Source organism: Tinamus guttatus, unplaced genomic scaffold (genome assembly GCF_059628265.1).
Source record: "Tinamus guttatus ecotype Peru unplaced genomic scaffold, ASM5962826v1 Tinamus_guttatus_pri_ptg000188l, whole genome shotgun sequence".
Classification (NCBI taxonomy): domain Eukaryota; kingdom Metazoa; phylum Chordata; class Aves; order Tinamiformes; family Tinamidae; genus Tinamus; species Tinamus guttatus.
In genome coordinates, this window is record NW_028288722.1 from 970574 (window position 1) to 986011 (window position 15438).

The 15438-nt window shown below is 48.0% G+C and overlaps 1 protein-coding gene across 1 annotated transcript; it reads right to left on the reverse strand.

The window, feature by feature from the left end:
* Window positions 1–250: 250 nt before the first annotated feature.
* On the reverse strand, window positions 251–6634 carry ST6GALNAC1 (ST6 N-acetylgalactosaminide alpha-2,6-sialyltransferase 1). Its single transcript, XM_010225050.2, has 8 exons — window positions 5906–6634; window positions 4126–4294; window positions 3763–3934; window positions 3231–3369; window positions 2758–2861; window positions 2133–2222; window positions 878–977; window positions 251–518 (listed from the first exon to the last, which is right to left on the reverse strand). Exons 1-8 carry the CDS (start codon window positions 6632–6634, stop codon window positions 348–350), a joined length of 1674 nt encoding a protein of 557 aa, XP_010223352.2. The 3' UTR covers window positions 251–347.
* Window positions 6635–15438: the final 8804 nt, after the last annotated feature.

Consider the following 15438-nt stretch of genomic DNA (forward strand, 5'->3'; position numbering starts at 1 on the left):
GCATCCCATGGCAGAGAGAGTAAACTTGGATGAAGATGCAGGACACTGGACCAGCTGCTACTCAGATCCATTCTGGATTCCTCCATTCCAAAACCAGAGTCAAAAACCATCCACAATGGGCCTTGCGACATAGTCAGATGGGGATGTGCCTTTGCTGACCTGCTGCATTTGTTGTCTGTTCTCCTGACCAGTGGCACTTGTAGAAATATCACAAAACAGATATTCAAAGTAACTTGGTACAGATAAAACTGCCTTGTAGTCCAGAGCTAAGCCTGGCTCTAGAAATACTCCTCCTTTTCCCCTGAAGTGTTGCTGAGATATCCCATGCAATGGCACTTGAGACACAATCAGGATCTCTGGTAGAGTTTCATGATATTCTCATCGTGGAGCTTTTTCCACACCTCCTTTTCCAGGCTGAAGTCATGGTTGATGTAGAAGATCAGACGTTTCCAATCCTTATCATAGTAGTGATCCGAGTACTTCTGGTGACCCTCCGTGATGTAGCCATAGGCACTCACCTGGGAAGGACAGAGGCCTCAGTTTGGAGAGGTACAAAGGATGGAAGGTGTTTAGCATATTACAGAACATAGTGCCCAGATGGGGGGTCCCCATAGACCAGACTGCAAATGACAACTCCAGAGGGGTTTATCTCCCCTCAAATTACCTTGTTGGAGCAAAGGCAGCTCTGAAGCTGCAGGAGGCATCGTGAGTTTAATGTGATCCATTCTGGGGTCATTTCTCTTGCCCTCAGTTAACTCCTCTGAAGCTTGCAAGAACCCCTCTGTCCTCAAGGCAGATGGTGGCTGCCCATGCTCTACCCTATTATTCTATCCCCTCTTCTGGGCAGTGCTGAGCGCAGGAACCCTCGTGTCCTCACCTTGTCACAGAGATGGAGGGCAGTAAGCAGCAGGAAGGCCCCTGTCGTGGGTCTGTAGAGCCGCCAGTAGGACTTCTTCAGACTTTGGGATTTCAAAAACCTGCAGCGGGAGAAGAAAGTGTGGAGCAGCTGCTGGGTGTGATAGTCAGAACTCGCCCCGCTGCAGCCTGTGTCACCTCTGTCCCTGCAGCAGCCTGTGGCCATGCTGCGCACTGCAGACCTGCTATTGGCAGCACAGTCACTGCACAGTCTGGGGAGAGACGCAGCACTGCAGTCACATCCAGTGCACCGAGGACACTGTGACAAACATCCACGCACGCACGAGCGTGTGCACAGGGGAGCTGTTGCAGGCTCAGTAAAGCACGAGGCCACCAGCCACACTGTAACCTGCAAGTCTACACTGAGCTCAGCTCAGCCTAAGCTCTGTGAAAGTGCTAGGTCACCCAATGGTAGTGTAAAGACGTGGCGGATTAAAGGATCTATTGCATTAAAGCCTGTTCTCGCATCTCTCCTTTGCCTTGCAGTATAGGAATGCCTTTGGAGCCCTTTGGTATATCCTTATCACTATCCATTATGCAGGGAAACAAAAAAAAAAAGATAATGCAGGAAGGCACAGAGTAGGAGCCAAAAAAAAATTGTTAGGAGCTGTGATGTTTTGCACCAGTGGTTGTTAGAAAGGTAGGATTCCAAACTAGGAGAAAATAAATAAATAAAATAATAAAAAAGGAGCCCTCTTTGCCTGGGAAAGGACCAAAGCCAGAGAGGAGATGGCAGAACACCCAGGTAAGCACGAGCCATCTGGCACTGCATTTGTCTTCTCTCAGAGAAAAGCATAACTCAGCCCTCAAGGAGACTGAAGAGCAAATGCAGCCAAACCGTGGCACAACAGGAGCTCTTCTTGCTGCAGCTCAATCATCTGTGGCCCATGCTTGCCAGATTTTTCAGTGACAGTGTCTAGAAGGCTTGCAAAAAGGATTAGAAATGCAAAGAAGAGCAGTCAGAACAAGGGAGTGGGATACCAAAGACGTGGCTATTCTCATGCTTAAGGGCACAAACAGCTTGAGTCGAGGAATGTGAGAAGAGGGGGGTGTTACAGAGCCTTCCTCCAAGGTACTGAGCTATGGAAGGTATGGAAAGCACAAAGCAAGCTGAGAAGACAAAAGCCCAGAGACATAGAGAGAAGGTGCTAGCCAGAAAAAAAAAAAAAGAAGAAATAAATAAAAAACCCCCTTAGAGCAGATAACCCCTTGCTCACCTGTTTTTCATGTATCTGAGAAAATCAGGGTGAATCACCAGGTATTTGTCCAGCTTGAAATCTTCATCAAATCTCTCTCGGGGCCTTTTCCTAAGGACAGGAATGGGGACACTCAGGACAAGCTCCTATATCTTGTCATGGCTGGAAAGCATCAGCCCTGATTCACTTGGTGGTGAGAAAGGAAACACAAATGGTGTTAAGCTATTCTGCAGCATTTCCTAGGTGATGACAAAACCCTGTGTGCATTGCAGGGGAAGAGGTAAGGAAAGAGGGGGAAGAGCAGAGGAACATCACTCAGGAACATCAGAGTATGGGCATCAGGTACAGACACCAGACCAAACAGTAGCACATGTTCCTCCCAGAGGACCACAGAGATTTCTCCAAGCACAGACTGCTACCCACCACTGAAACCAGCTACTTCTGGGGAGGTGATGTGTTGGTGAAGGTGGTGCTCAGAGCTGGGGAGCAAATGCAGCATCAAAATAAATCTGCAAGTGAGGGAGGATTTAACCTTGCTTTACCCTGTCTTACATCTCAGCAAGGCTGGATACAACATTGCAGCTGGAAGAGAGGACAGGGGAATGCTGTGCAATCAAGGGCATGAGATGGGCCCTATTTGTTTTACCCGTAGTGATTCAGGACTCCCTTCTTGGTTTCTGTGTTGAGCAGAAGAGCCTTCAGCCACTCGTAGTCTCTGGCACCCTCCAGGAAGTGAATGTATCTGACGTGCTAGGAAAACAAGCAAGGGTTAATGAACAGTATAGAAGCAATACATCCTTAAAAAACAAAAAGCAAGCGGGTATCTATGCTCACCAAATGTCTTGGACACAGATACAGAGTCCATAGCTTTTAACTATTATATATAAGCAGAATGGAGCTAACATTTGGTATGTGACTACTTTATAGAACAAAGGGCTGGGGTAGGACTCGAGCCCATTTGCTCACTCTCAAGCTAAACTGATGGAGGTTCCTTCCTAACAGGTAACACCAAGGTGTTACATTGGCCCCACGGCTCTTCATCAAGGGAAATTCAGAACTGACCACCACAAACAGCATCCCATCAAAGCTGAGCACATGTACAACATGGACCTGACTTACTTTCCCCCTTGGAATCTTGTTGAAACCCCTATGATTCAAGACCAGGAGAGAGGACACCAGGGAGTAGGCTGTGAATCCATAGAAGGAGGTTTTTGTTCCTACATCTTTTTCGTAACCCTTGATTACGGCCCCGCTCACCCTGAGAGAGGAGATCAAACAGACGAGCAGAGTTAGCAGCTGACCAGGTTAAACCCTGATGTCTGCATTTATAAAAAGACAAGCTGGGAAAAAAAAAAAAAAAAAAGCAGATTAGACTCATTTTGAGCAACTATTCTTCAGCTGTGGAAGAGTTGCTTCCCTTTGCTTTGGGATGGCTTTCAGGGCTCATCTCCAAACCCCAATAGACTCTTCTTTCCTGTTCAAGTATCTCCCAATACCATTTTGGTTTGGCTTTTTCTGTCATTTTGCCTGCTCCTGTCGTTTCGACACTTGGGAGGCAATGCAATACTGGGAAAGACAAAGTCATTCAGGCACAGTTATCCTGCTAGCTGGGTATCTTGTAAGAGTGAAAATAGTAAAGGGTCTGTCTTACCGGAAGACATAATCATGGGAGTCAATCTCCTGGCCCATCCTGGAGTTATTCAGAATTCCCCCGTTCCCCACAACGGCACAGCTGATGCACCTTGTCAGGTTGCCGCTGCTGTTGGCCAGGAGAAGCTGCTGGTGGGGGTTTGGAGGCAGCAAGGACATGACCTCCTTCACCACTGCAAAGCAAACACAGTCAAGTGGCAGCATTAAGAGCCTGGAAATAGGCATGGGAAACTGCAGTTTCCACCATGGGATCCATTTAGGCCTCCACCTGTCGGGGGGAGATGCTGCAAATCTCCAGCTACTTGCCACAGGTTTGCTGCCAGGAGTCTGGTGGCCCCATCCAAATATGCCCTGAGGTACTCACAGGAATAATTCAGCTCCATGAAGCCATAGGGAGGTGCAAAATGCTCCAGGCGGTTCCACTCGCTATCATTGAAGTATCTCCTGTCTGTGAAGATCGTGATGTTGGGCAGGAAAAGATCTCGCAGCCAGGCAGATTTGGCAGCTTTGGCCCTCACTGAGTCAGAGCAGGTCTTGAAGAACAAAAGAAAATGATGAAGCCTGATTAGCAGTAGGCTGCCAAAATTGACCAAGTGTCAGTGCGCACCCATGTGTGAGGATACGGAAGCCAGAAACTCCAGTCGTGCATCTGCCATCCTCCTCAACATCACCATGAACATGAGGCACAAGCTCAGAATCACATCAACAAACAGCTGTGAGGAAACCTCCCATGAGGAAGCCAGGGCAATTCCAGGTCTCTAAGGAATTTCTTTTCCTAAGAGAACAGGCCTGAGACACTTGCACCAAATCACTTTTACTGGTTCTAGGCCTCATTATTTGCCACAGCTCAAAACTTGCGATCAGCCTCACCCAAACATACCACACGAGGCCAGTGTCCCCTGTCAGCAACGCACCTCACAAGGACCCGGCCTCAGAGAGCTGAGCACATGCAAAAACACAGCGAGGAATGTGTGGGATCAGATGACTATCATCATCATCTTTAAAGATAAGAAAAGGCATTCAAACAACTTGCTCAAGGATAAAGAGGAAACGGGGAGACGTGCAGCTGGGATGGGAATCCAAGCCTGTTTGCACTCAGCAACTAACGTGGCCTTAGCACAGCCAGCAAGTGCCAGCCTGCATGAGCAGATAGAGAGCAGACCACCCCCCTGTGCCAGACCTGCACGTGTCCTACTCAGACAGAGTCACTAGAACTAATATAACTAACTAGCAAGGAGGTTACCCAAGACACCTTTAAGCCATGGCTGTGCAAGTGTTACTGTTTTGACAGGTCTGACCATATCATTTGAAATTCCCATCTTCACCAATACCAAAATCCTTGTCCTGTGCTGAGCAAGTCTTCAGCTGCTCCTGTTTAACAAGCAGGAACAAAGAGTGATCTGTTATCTGAAAGATTTGCTCTGCTGATGGTTCAGGACATAGCAAGAAAATCCTTGATAGCAACCCAACAATCCAGGACCATCTTAATTCAGGGGAACTCCAGATGGGTCTGACTGCCCATTAGGAGTGTCTACACTTGGTGGAAAAGGTGATTCAGCAGCACCTGGGAGAGTCTCTCATGTTTCTGTTTACAATAAGCCACAAAAGCAGTAATAAAGATACTCTCTGGTGTATTAGCTGAACTCTTCCCTCATAAAGCACACCCACATGTACCTGAGTTTTAGCCAGTATTAACAGATCTTACATCTTACAGATGGGAACAGCTTCTAGCATGCCTCCAAAGCAGGCAGGCACACATCTATTGATCACCATCTAACCCCGTTCTTTGACATTGTTTTGACTGGGCACACCTAAGAGAACTGATATTTTCTCCAGCTCCTCGAGCATTTGAACTCCGGAAAGGGCAGGTCCAGCCAATGTTCAAAGAAAAAAAACCCGCAGAAACGTGCATAATTACAACCATTCCTCACACTGGAGCATGGCAGAAGGCTGGCCAGGCCAACTGAGCTCTACTGATACAACTCTCCCTCTCTGGGTCCCAGGAGCTTCGCTTATAATGCTGGATTGGCCCCTCAGCTTGGAGATGGCCCTCCATGGCAAGGGACACACCTGTGCTGTGGACAGCAGATAAGGGAACCCACAGGGAGGTGCCTGACAAAGACCCACACATGGCCAGCACTTACCGATGACGGAGATGAGCTGTCCAGAACGTACTGGTCCTCAAAATCCCACTGCGGCTCAGATTTGAAATCAGCAGCTTTCAGTCTTTTCTTTTCTGTCACTGCAGCAGCCCGAGTCACAGATCTTAAGCCACCGCTTTTTGTTGATGCAAGAGGCTCTTTTGGTTTTGCTTTGTCTTTGGATGTGCTGTTTTCATGAGCTCCCTCCATTCCAGAGGCTACTCTCGCCACTGACTTCTCCTTGCCCCCTTCTGCTTCAGAAGCTGGTCTCATGCTCATCGTCTTCTTAGCTTGCTCCACCCCAGAGCCCGGTCCTGCCATTGACTTGTTCTTGCCTCCTTCTGCTTCAGAAGCTGGTCTCATGCTCATCACCTTCTTAGCTTCCTCCACCCCAGAGCCCGGTCCTGCCATTGACTTGTTCTTGCCTCCTTCTGCTTCAGAAGCTGGTCTCATGCTCATCGTCTTCTTAGCTTGCTCCACCCCAGAGCCTGGTCCTGCCATTGACTTGTTCTTGCCTCCTTCTGCTTCAGAGGCTGGTCTCACCATTTGCTGCTCTTTGCCCCCCTCCACTCCAGAGGCTGGTCTTGCCATCATCTTCTCCTTAGCTTCCTCCACCTGAGGGGCTGGTTTTGCAATCATCTCTTTCTTGGCTCCCTCTATCCCCCCAGGGACTGGTTTCACTAGTTTCTTCTGCTCCTCTTCTGCTTCCCAGCTTGGTGTACCCTTAGCCATATCTTGTTCAAGCCTCGTGGCATCTTTTCTCAAGGACACCTTTACAAATTTCAAGTTTCCAGCAGCAGAATAGCCCCAAGCCTTTTCCTTGGGGGTGTCCAATTGTACAACACCTGGGACAGGCTGGACAAAGTTGAACTGCCTGAATGCAATCAAAGGAAAAGCAGACACATCACACACACTTTCCACCTAGCACTAAGCTCCCTCCAGCCCATTTTGAGTGCTCTCGAGTCCCTTTCTGTGCTTTGGAGCACAGCTGCACACAGCATCCACACACACAGGATTTGCTTTGCCAGCTGCTCCTGAGCTTCTGTAGGAAAGCAACCCAGTGCCTTGCTTGAAGGACACTGCCTGAATGGGATTTTGGTTACCATTTTGCCACCAAATGGCTTCAGCTTCCCATACTCTTCCGGCTGAATCTCCCCAGTAAGGAAATCCCAGAGATCCCGCACTCACCTCCGGATTTGGCTCTTGAAATATCCACACTGTCAGTAACCAGTGCAGAGCAGCCTCCCCCAACCCCAAGCAGGTAGGGCCCAGGACAACAGAGCACAGAAAAGGAGAGGACCTTGGCCCCATGGCACCTGCACCGTGTCCCCTTCAGAGGGCTCGCAAAGAGCTGGCAGCTGAGAGAGAGGCAGCTCCATCATCAGATCCGCGTTAGGAGATCCCTTCCCAAGGGAGGTCCTGGCCATCCTGCAAGAGCCCCAGCACCCAGAGCCCAGCACCAGCACAGATCCTGACCACGGATCTTATAGTCCTGCAGAGAGAAGAGAAAAGCTTTGATCTCCGACACAGAACAAGGCACAGCCAGACCGTGTGAGGCTCAATTTCATCACTCAAGTCTGGATTGGAACTGAGGGCCGAATCTAGCCATCCAGATCTTGAGTATCTGGGGCCCCAAGGCAGCCAGGTAATTCAAAAGCACTGACCAGGCACACACGCATAGGCACTTTAAAGCTATTAAAATGCACTTTTTAGCTGAAAAAGAGAGTAAAATGCCTGCATTTTCAGCAATTACCTCTAACATGACAGCTGCCTGACTTAGAGGTGCAGCCAGGTACATGAATCTCATAAGGGGATACAGCTTCAAACACCAGAAAAGCCACCTGCAAGAAGTAGGCCGGGCTGAAATCCAGCAAAGTATCAGGGCAAAAGCATTGATTTTTTCTCCTAAACCATTCAAGCTTATCTGCAAATGGTTGGAGGGTGAAGCAGAGAAAGGAAGTAGAAAAATTTCTGCAGCTGAGCCTTTATTTACAGGAGAGCTTTTCATGACAACCCGGTATAGCTGCAAAAGCCTAATTTCACACTCACGTTTGCCCATTTCATGACTGATTTGTTTTACAGAGCTATAGATTGCTTCTGATGTGACAAATGGGTAAAAGAAAACCACCTCTGTAGATTGCAGGCTGTAGATGGCAGCTCAAGTGCAACCGAAGCTTCAGAGAGTTTCCTCATTCATTAAACCAATTAGAAAATTATCACCATAGAAAGGCTTTTAAATTATCATTTGGTAACGGATGAATACCAGACCTTCCCAACACAGTTTCTAAGGAAAAGAGTTTTGAGTAAACAATTAACAGTTCTTCATCTACCTCACCTGATCATTAGCAGCTTTCAACCAAATGTGCAGTAGCTGCTTTCTATCATGTCATGTATAAATTTGTGTTGCTAGATACTGGCAAATAAAGGGAAAATTTTATATCGCTCTAAGAGAGCATCTTAGAGCTTAAATACCTGCATGATTTCCTGTTGTGCTGTTTAAAGGCATTTAAAGATTAAAAGGCACAGAACAGCAGTAGCAGGACAGCGTGACAAACCATGGTATACACCAGGTTTTTCCTGTGTCCTCTTTCATCAGGAACAGATTCTACCTCAGCCCTATAACATTTTAAACACCGAGCTGAACATACAGAGACCAACGCGTAAAACAAAGGGCCCTTCACACCCAAAACCCTCCTGCAGCCAGACCCACATGGGAGGTACTTGCACAGGGTCCTGCTCTCCTGATTCAAAGGCAGCCAATGTAGCTCATTCCCGATAGCTCTTCACCTTTCTTACAGCTTATCGCACCCACAACACGTACCCAGGACAGGCATTCCCAGCCTGGTCCCACAGCACCAGCCCATGCAAAGTGCAGGTGAAAACGAACCCTGCGCTGCGGTTCCCTCCACACTCACTCTTGCAGCTTAATCATTTATACCAAAAAGAGCGCCCATTGATTGCCTCTGCATGACATCAGCAACTAAGTTCACTGCAGTGCAATGCTACGAGTTTTCACACAGGTGTTAGAAATCAAACTCTGGGCTCTACAAACATCAATATATCCTACCAGGTTGTTTCCAGCAGTGCAGCCCAGACTAGGGCTGAATGAGGCCCTTCAGTGACCCACCAGGGAAAGAGGAATCTTTTGCTGCGACAAACTCGGAAAACTGGTAGTATTAGAAAAGGAAAAGCTGGTTTCTTAAAGAGCTGCACAAGGAAACACTATAGAGCAGCCGACAGAAGCGAGTCTGGGACTACAGCTACAGCCTTCCAGGAGTGTGCCGCAGTGCAGACTGGTCTGCTAAAGCACAGAGATCCTCTAACTCAGGTAAGAAGTTTGTGGATACAAGTTAGTGGGTAAAAAGAGAGGAAGAGAGCGTGACCAGGGACCAGCAGGGTATCTTCCAAGGAAGCGGGTCTCTTACCTGGAAAATATTCTGTTCGAAAAGCCAAACATGGAGCCAGAATTAGCAATCAAGAGAAGGAGGAGTGTTAAAACAAGGAGCCAAGAGATGATCCTGGGGACTTTAGGGAGTCTTCTCCTGTAAAACCACATGGCGAGATGCTAGGGAGAGCCAGCGGCTCTGCTCCTGCTGCCCGGAGGTGCGGGCTCTGCGCTGCTTCCCAAAGGTGTGTCAGGAGAGTGGGCTGGTCTTCCCGCTGCATTTCCCGGTACGGATGTACACACCCTCTCCTAACGCTCCCGGGTGCTCTGCGAACGGATCCAATTTCTGAGAAAAAGACAGAATTGGCCTAAGCTCACTGCAACACAGAGTGGGCAAAGAAACTCCTTTTCCTGCTAACCAGGGAGGTTTCCTTTATCATCTTCAATGGGGTCAGTCTGGTATATGAGGAAAAAAGCCCTTTACCTCTCAAATCTGTTGTAGGCATCACTGGGAACATCTGTGCGAACTATGGGAATAGCTGTCACCACAGTCAAATAAATCAATTTTCAGATCACAGTCTATCCCCAAAAATATTCTTATTTTCTTCTGCTTGTAGTAATTGCTCATAGCCCAAATCCCCAAACAATCCCTGCCCTCAAAAGCTGACGGCTGGATACACATCCATTCTACCTAGCGATTACTTAAGATTACTTAAAAAACAGACTAGGATTTGGGTGAGGCATTATAGAATGGGGCTTGCTGTCAGACACTCCCTTCCCTTTGTAGGAAAGCTGACCTGCCTTTGGGGCAGCTGGAAAACCTTCAACGCAGCGTTTTGCTTGCTTGGAAGATGCTAGTTCCTTGCAAGCTAACACAGCAGCGCGCGCTCTCCTCCTGCTCTTCCTTCTGCGCTCTCGGACGAGCTCCCCCAGTATCGAGCTAGAACTGCTCTTTCCGTTTTGGATTCTGAACTCCTGCCCCATCGCCGAGAGGCCAGGAAATAGCAGCGATGTTAATCTGCCACTGAAACGGAGCACGGACGGATTGGAGACTAGGGCTAATGGCAGAATTTGAGAGATCAGCATCATCTTGGTGACCCCTCACCGTGCTGCCACTTGAAATCCAGTTGGTTTCAAAGTACAGCTTTTTGTTTCAAAATAAAGTCCAGTCAAAGTAAGACTTTACTGTTGGGATGTGCACGGGGATTGCTCCAGCCATACTGAGCCCCTGCTGCAGCTCCAAAGGGTTCCCTCTGCATTTGAGGGGTGTCCACATTCAGGCAGGGACTACGTTGCCTCTTCCTTGATGCGCAGCCTGTGACAATCTCCTTGCCTGACCCTAGCTGCAAAACGTGCACCTCTCCCCTCCGTGATGATGACACAACCAAATTCATCCTTTGCAAAAACTAGCAGTCTGTCTGAGGATGGATATTCACCTCGTCACCAGCAGAGGGAATATTAAGAGAAACCAACACCACAGCTAGGGAAAGGCTCCAGCCTCCCAAGGATGCAGCTTCACATGCTCTAGCAAGGGGCTCATTCAACCCATGGCGAACAGTTAAATATTAACCCTGATAGCTCAAGAGCAGATGGCCAGGCCGTGGCTCACTAGAAAGGCTGATTTTACACAACTCTTATCAGCAATTAAGCTCAGATAGAAAAAGACTTTTGTGGTGAGCAGCACAAGCTCCGGGTGTTGAATACACAGATTTCAGGCTGCTGGCTTTGCCACAGGAAATGCGGCCACAGGTTTCACAGCCACTTTAAACTAACCCACACATCAGAGCAAAGCCAAACTGCAGGGATCCCCTGTGCCGGGCCTGCTGGCAGCTCCATTCCTGCATTGCCCAGGTATCCTACAAAGTTGCTGCCTCTGGATTTAAGTGTAAGACAGCAGGAATCAGAGGGACCAGAAGAAAATCCCACAGATAGGAAAAGTCCTTGAAGAAACCCCGGGGAAGGCTGTTAACCAGGAGATAACCCCGTTCCACTCTACACCTTACTCTTCTGCAGTAGATCAAGACCAGCTGGGCAACTGCAGGTACTTAGAGGGACCAGCCATGGTCCTGCTGGGCTCCTGCACAGCCCCCTCGAGCTCCAGGCAATGTTGGATTCATGGGCTACAGCTCTGGGTGTGCAGCAGGAAAGCAACACTTCTGTGCCCTGAAGTTCACCAACTTTTTCTTCCCTTACACAAGGATTATCTAAATTAGGATAATCTGGATAATACACAGAAATTATTTGGTATTGTACAAACCTCCAGCAAGCAACATTAGCTGAAAGCAAGCTTGCTACACAAAGCATGCAGTTCTCACCTTCGTGCACGGGTGTAAGGAAACAAAACCTAAGAGGACTAGATGATCTCTAGAGGCCCCTTCCAACCTCAACCATTCTGTGATTCTGTGAACTAGAAGCGCTACCTTTTGTTTCCTTGCTGGGTTTGCTCCCAGTTTCTCCCAGGCCATTGCTGAGAACAACGTAGCAGAGAGCTTGGCAGCCCAGCTGCTTTGCTTGGACACCAGGTTCAACCACGACGTGACTCTCCTGGGAAGCAGGACTGCACTGCCACGCTCTCAGCCAAAGCTAGGGGTGACCTTGGTGACAACTGAGGAAGAACAGCCCAAGAACGGCACTGCTCCCTTGTAAACCCCTTCTAGAGTATGATCCCCGGGACAGAGAACCCTCTCAGCCCAGAGAAAGTTATTTCCATTCACCTCTGCAGACAGTGAGGTAATAAGCAAAGGCTCAACCTTCCATAGGGACCAGCAATCCCTGACAGCCACAGGCCATAATCCAGCTTCCTTTCCACAGGAGAGACTTGGCATGCTTCTCAAGAAGTCCTGCTGGCAACTCCAGGAGATGCTGCTTCTCTTGTGGTGCAAGGCTCCTTGATCAGCACAAGCAGGACGTCCAACCACCGGCGTCAGTGCTCACATCAGAAACACTTCTGTTCTTTAGCACTCTGGAAACAAGAAGCTTGTAGGAAGTTCCACCTGGGAATATTCCAGGAAGGTGGTTATCTGCTAGCACTTATACCTTTCCAGTATTCTGATTTCAAAATCCACTTATCTAGATCCTTAGCTATAGCCTAGGCAGATAACATGCAAATATAATGCTCTAATTACTGACTAAACAAACCTTATCACCACTAGATCTTATACTGTGTGTGTTGTGGGTATGGCAGCAATTTATAGGTGCTCACATTCGTCAAAGGATTGTGCATCAAATGCTATTTACTCATATGTGCCCTGTGCTTTCCATCTCCCCAGCATGGCCCTGGAAGGAGAAATGCCAAGATGTGCTGCAAGAGCAGAACTGTCCTAGGAATTGAGTTTAGGACAAACTTGAGTGTCGGCAGTGTCCACATCAGGCCAGAACTAGTCACTGATTGGCCTGTGTTATTACACAGAAGCTGCTAAGGAAATGGGAGAGTCGATCTGTTGATAGCAATGCTTGATGACACAAGAACTAAGTTAAAACCGGGAGATAAAGGATCAACTCCAACACCTTGGGAAGAGAAGCACAAGGACCACAAACTCCCAAACCCTCCCCAAAGCCCAGCAGGAAATGCAGACACATTTCTTGTTTCGCAGCCTTTCACAACTGGCAGTGAAAAACAAACCCTGCACAGATGTCAAAATCTTCTTCCTAAAGGTCTCTCTCATCCCCTTCAAACTGAGTCAGCATCAAAGATCGCTCCTCTTGACATTTGGCAGGACAACTATGCCACCTGGCATCTTTTTGGGTGAAAAGTGCTCCAGATACGCGAGCTGGAAGCCTGTCTCTTCAGCGGTGTAAATCAGTGCCTCTCCGCCGTGTCTCGGCCTCACGCTCGGCTCACGGCACCTTTCCCTTGGTGCTCAGCCAGCAGCTTCATGGGAGAAGTGCAGCCACCGGCTCCTGTGAGCAGCAAGATGAATTTAGCATTAGAAATCACATGTGTCTCTTCCATCTCCCCTCTTTTACCTGCCTCTTCTCCCCAACAGCTCTTCTCAGTTATATTTGGACACCTAAAGGCTCCCATGTTAGTTGTCCCCATCCTCTTCCCATTTGCTCGGCAGAGGCTTTTGCCATTCCCATTTATCGCCCTGGTTACACAACACCCATCCGTCTCCTATGGAGAAAATCCCCGGCAAAGTAATTGCTGGGCAGGCGAGCAGCACGCTGTGCTATTGTAGTGGAAAAGCGGGATCCGCATGGTCGGGAATCGCACGCCATCCTCTGCCGGCTCCCTGGGAGCTTCTTAGCATCCACTCAGCTGGGATTGTTCCGGGAGCCTTAGATCTCTGGGACTCGTCCCACAGGGTCTCAGCAAGGGCCTGTTTCTGATAATAACGCTGTGCAATGACACTGTGCATCCGGCGTCAGTGACATCCGACCATCCCTGCGGCTCCAAGCAGATGCTTGGCTGCGCCTGTTCTGTGCTGAAAATTCCCTTCTCTTCCTGGGCAATCCACACTGCTTCCCATTTCACAATGGATTCCCGTTTCACTGACTCACTTGCCCGACACCCTCCTTGTTCCACGTAACCCTTCCATTTGGACAGGGTTTGGATTCACATTTATCTCACGGTATTGTAACTTTGGGTAAACACCAGGCCAGTTAGCTTAAAAAAAACGAAACCCCATCAAGTAAATACACAAAATAATCAAGACCAAGAGGACACTTAAACTCCTTAGGAAAACAAGGGCTTGGGAAAATAACAATGATGTCCTTTTAACTAGCTGTGCTACTCTCTAACTGTATGCTAAAGCTCCCTGACATTCCAAGCACACAGAATAACAATTTTACCTTTATGTAATTGACCCTAAAGCACTTGCAAGTTACCTTATTTAATTTCCTTCGTTTAACACTGAAACACAATCATGGGAGGAAGAGGAATACTATTAGCTAGGTTAAAGCACCAGATAGCCTGTTCTAGGCAAAAAGACCTCTGAAATCAACAGAAGGAACAGAATAAACAGAAAAGATCAGTTAAGAAAAAATGCAATGCTTCAGCAGCTTTTGTATCCCAGCTGCGTCGTTTTGCTACTGCCAAAGTGCAAAGTGTTTCGCTGATGTTTACATTTGGGTATGACAATTCGCCACAAATACATTAAGTGCGGGGTTGCTACGCTGTTCCATGGATTAATGTTTAGGTCCTGTCCAAAATATGATTTGATTTCAGAATTAGTTTTTCTCACTGGTAACTTGCATGTGAGAAAACATGTACCATCTTTCAGTCAAACTCTTCTTTCTCTTTAAATACCTATGTACAGAACTTTATTGCTGGAATTTCATACTATTTGCTATCTAATCAATTCAGGAAAAAGCATTCCCTGCCTTGTCACAGGGTTATTCTTTGGACTCTATGCTGTCTTAAAACTATTTGTGGCCTAGGCCAATAAATTCAGATGAATCATGAGGTAGTTTTCCTTGGAGGCCACTTCCTTCCCCAAGTCACTGTTCTCTGATGTAGGCTGCATTCAGCCACCATCAGTGCATGACAAGGTCTGCCCTTAAGGCTTTAAGAAAACCTGAAGACTCCAGCTCCATTTCTGCATGAAGAAACAGGGCATGCCTTATTCAAAAAGACCTTCCACTATACGTATCTGAGGTCCAAGTTTATCTCCTGCAAATTTTCAAGTTGCACCAGAGGTCTGGAAAGTCAATAAAAATGGTATCTCAGGGCTGCCATGGACTCCAGGCCAGATAGAATAATTATGTGTGACTGAATGTATCTACCAGCTCTGCTAACCTCACCTGAAATGGCAGCATCACGCCAGGCTTGGCAATCACCAACATAAACGAGCCCTTCCTTCTGGCCAAGTGGAGCTGCAGCGATGCCAGCAATCCCCCTTTGCAATAGCAACTTGGGCTCGGTTAACCTGGGTCAATTCAGAGCAGATTCTTGGGTAAGAAGCAAACGGATCCCTTCCTCCGTGCGCTGACACATGACCTGGAGGAACGTACCTGTCACTACTGCAGGCGAGGGGATCTCAGGAGCGTGCCTTCAGTTCCAGCTGTGTCACCTCTTCCTCTAGTCTAAAAACATGAAAGTCTGTGCAAGCCCATGGGTATTTTGCAATTCTCACAAAGACAGAAACACTCCAAGGACATGAGAGAGAGATATAATACACAGCACCCACACGTCTGCTAGATTTGTTTGGAG

Bases quoted from the DNA above. Each gene is read 5' to 3' on its own strand.
- ST6GALNAC1 (XM_010225050.2), bottom strand. From the start codon at position 6,634: ATGGCTAAGGGTACACCAAGCTGGGAAGCAGAAGAGGAGCAGAAGAAA. The intron at 4,295-5,905 runs GTAAGTGCTGGC...TTGTTCTTCAAG, and splicing joins ACAGCTCATCTCCGTCATCG to ACCTGCTCTGACTCAGTGAG. The intron at 2,862-3,230 runs GTAAGTCAGGTC...TTGTTTTCCTAG, and splicing joins ACAAGATTCCAAGGGGGAAA to CACGTCAGATACATTCACTT.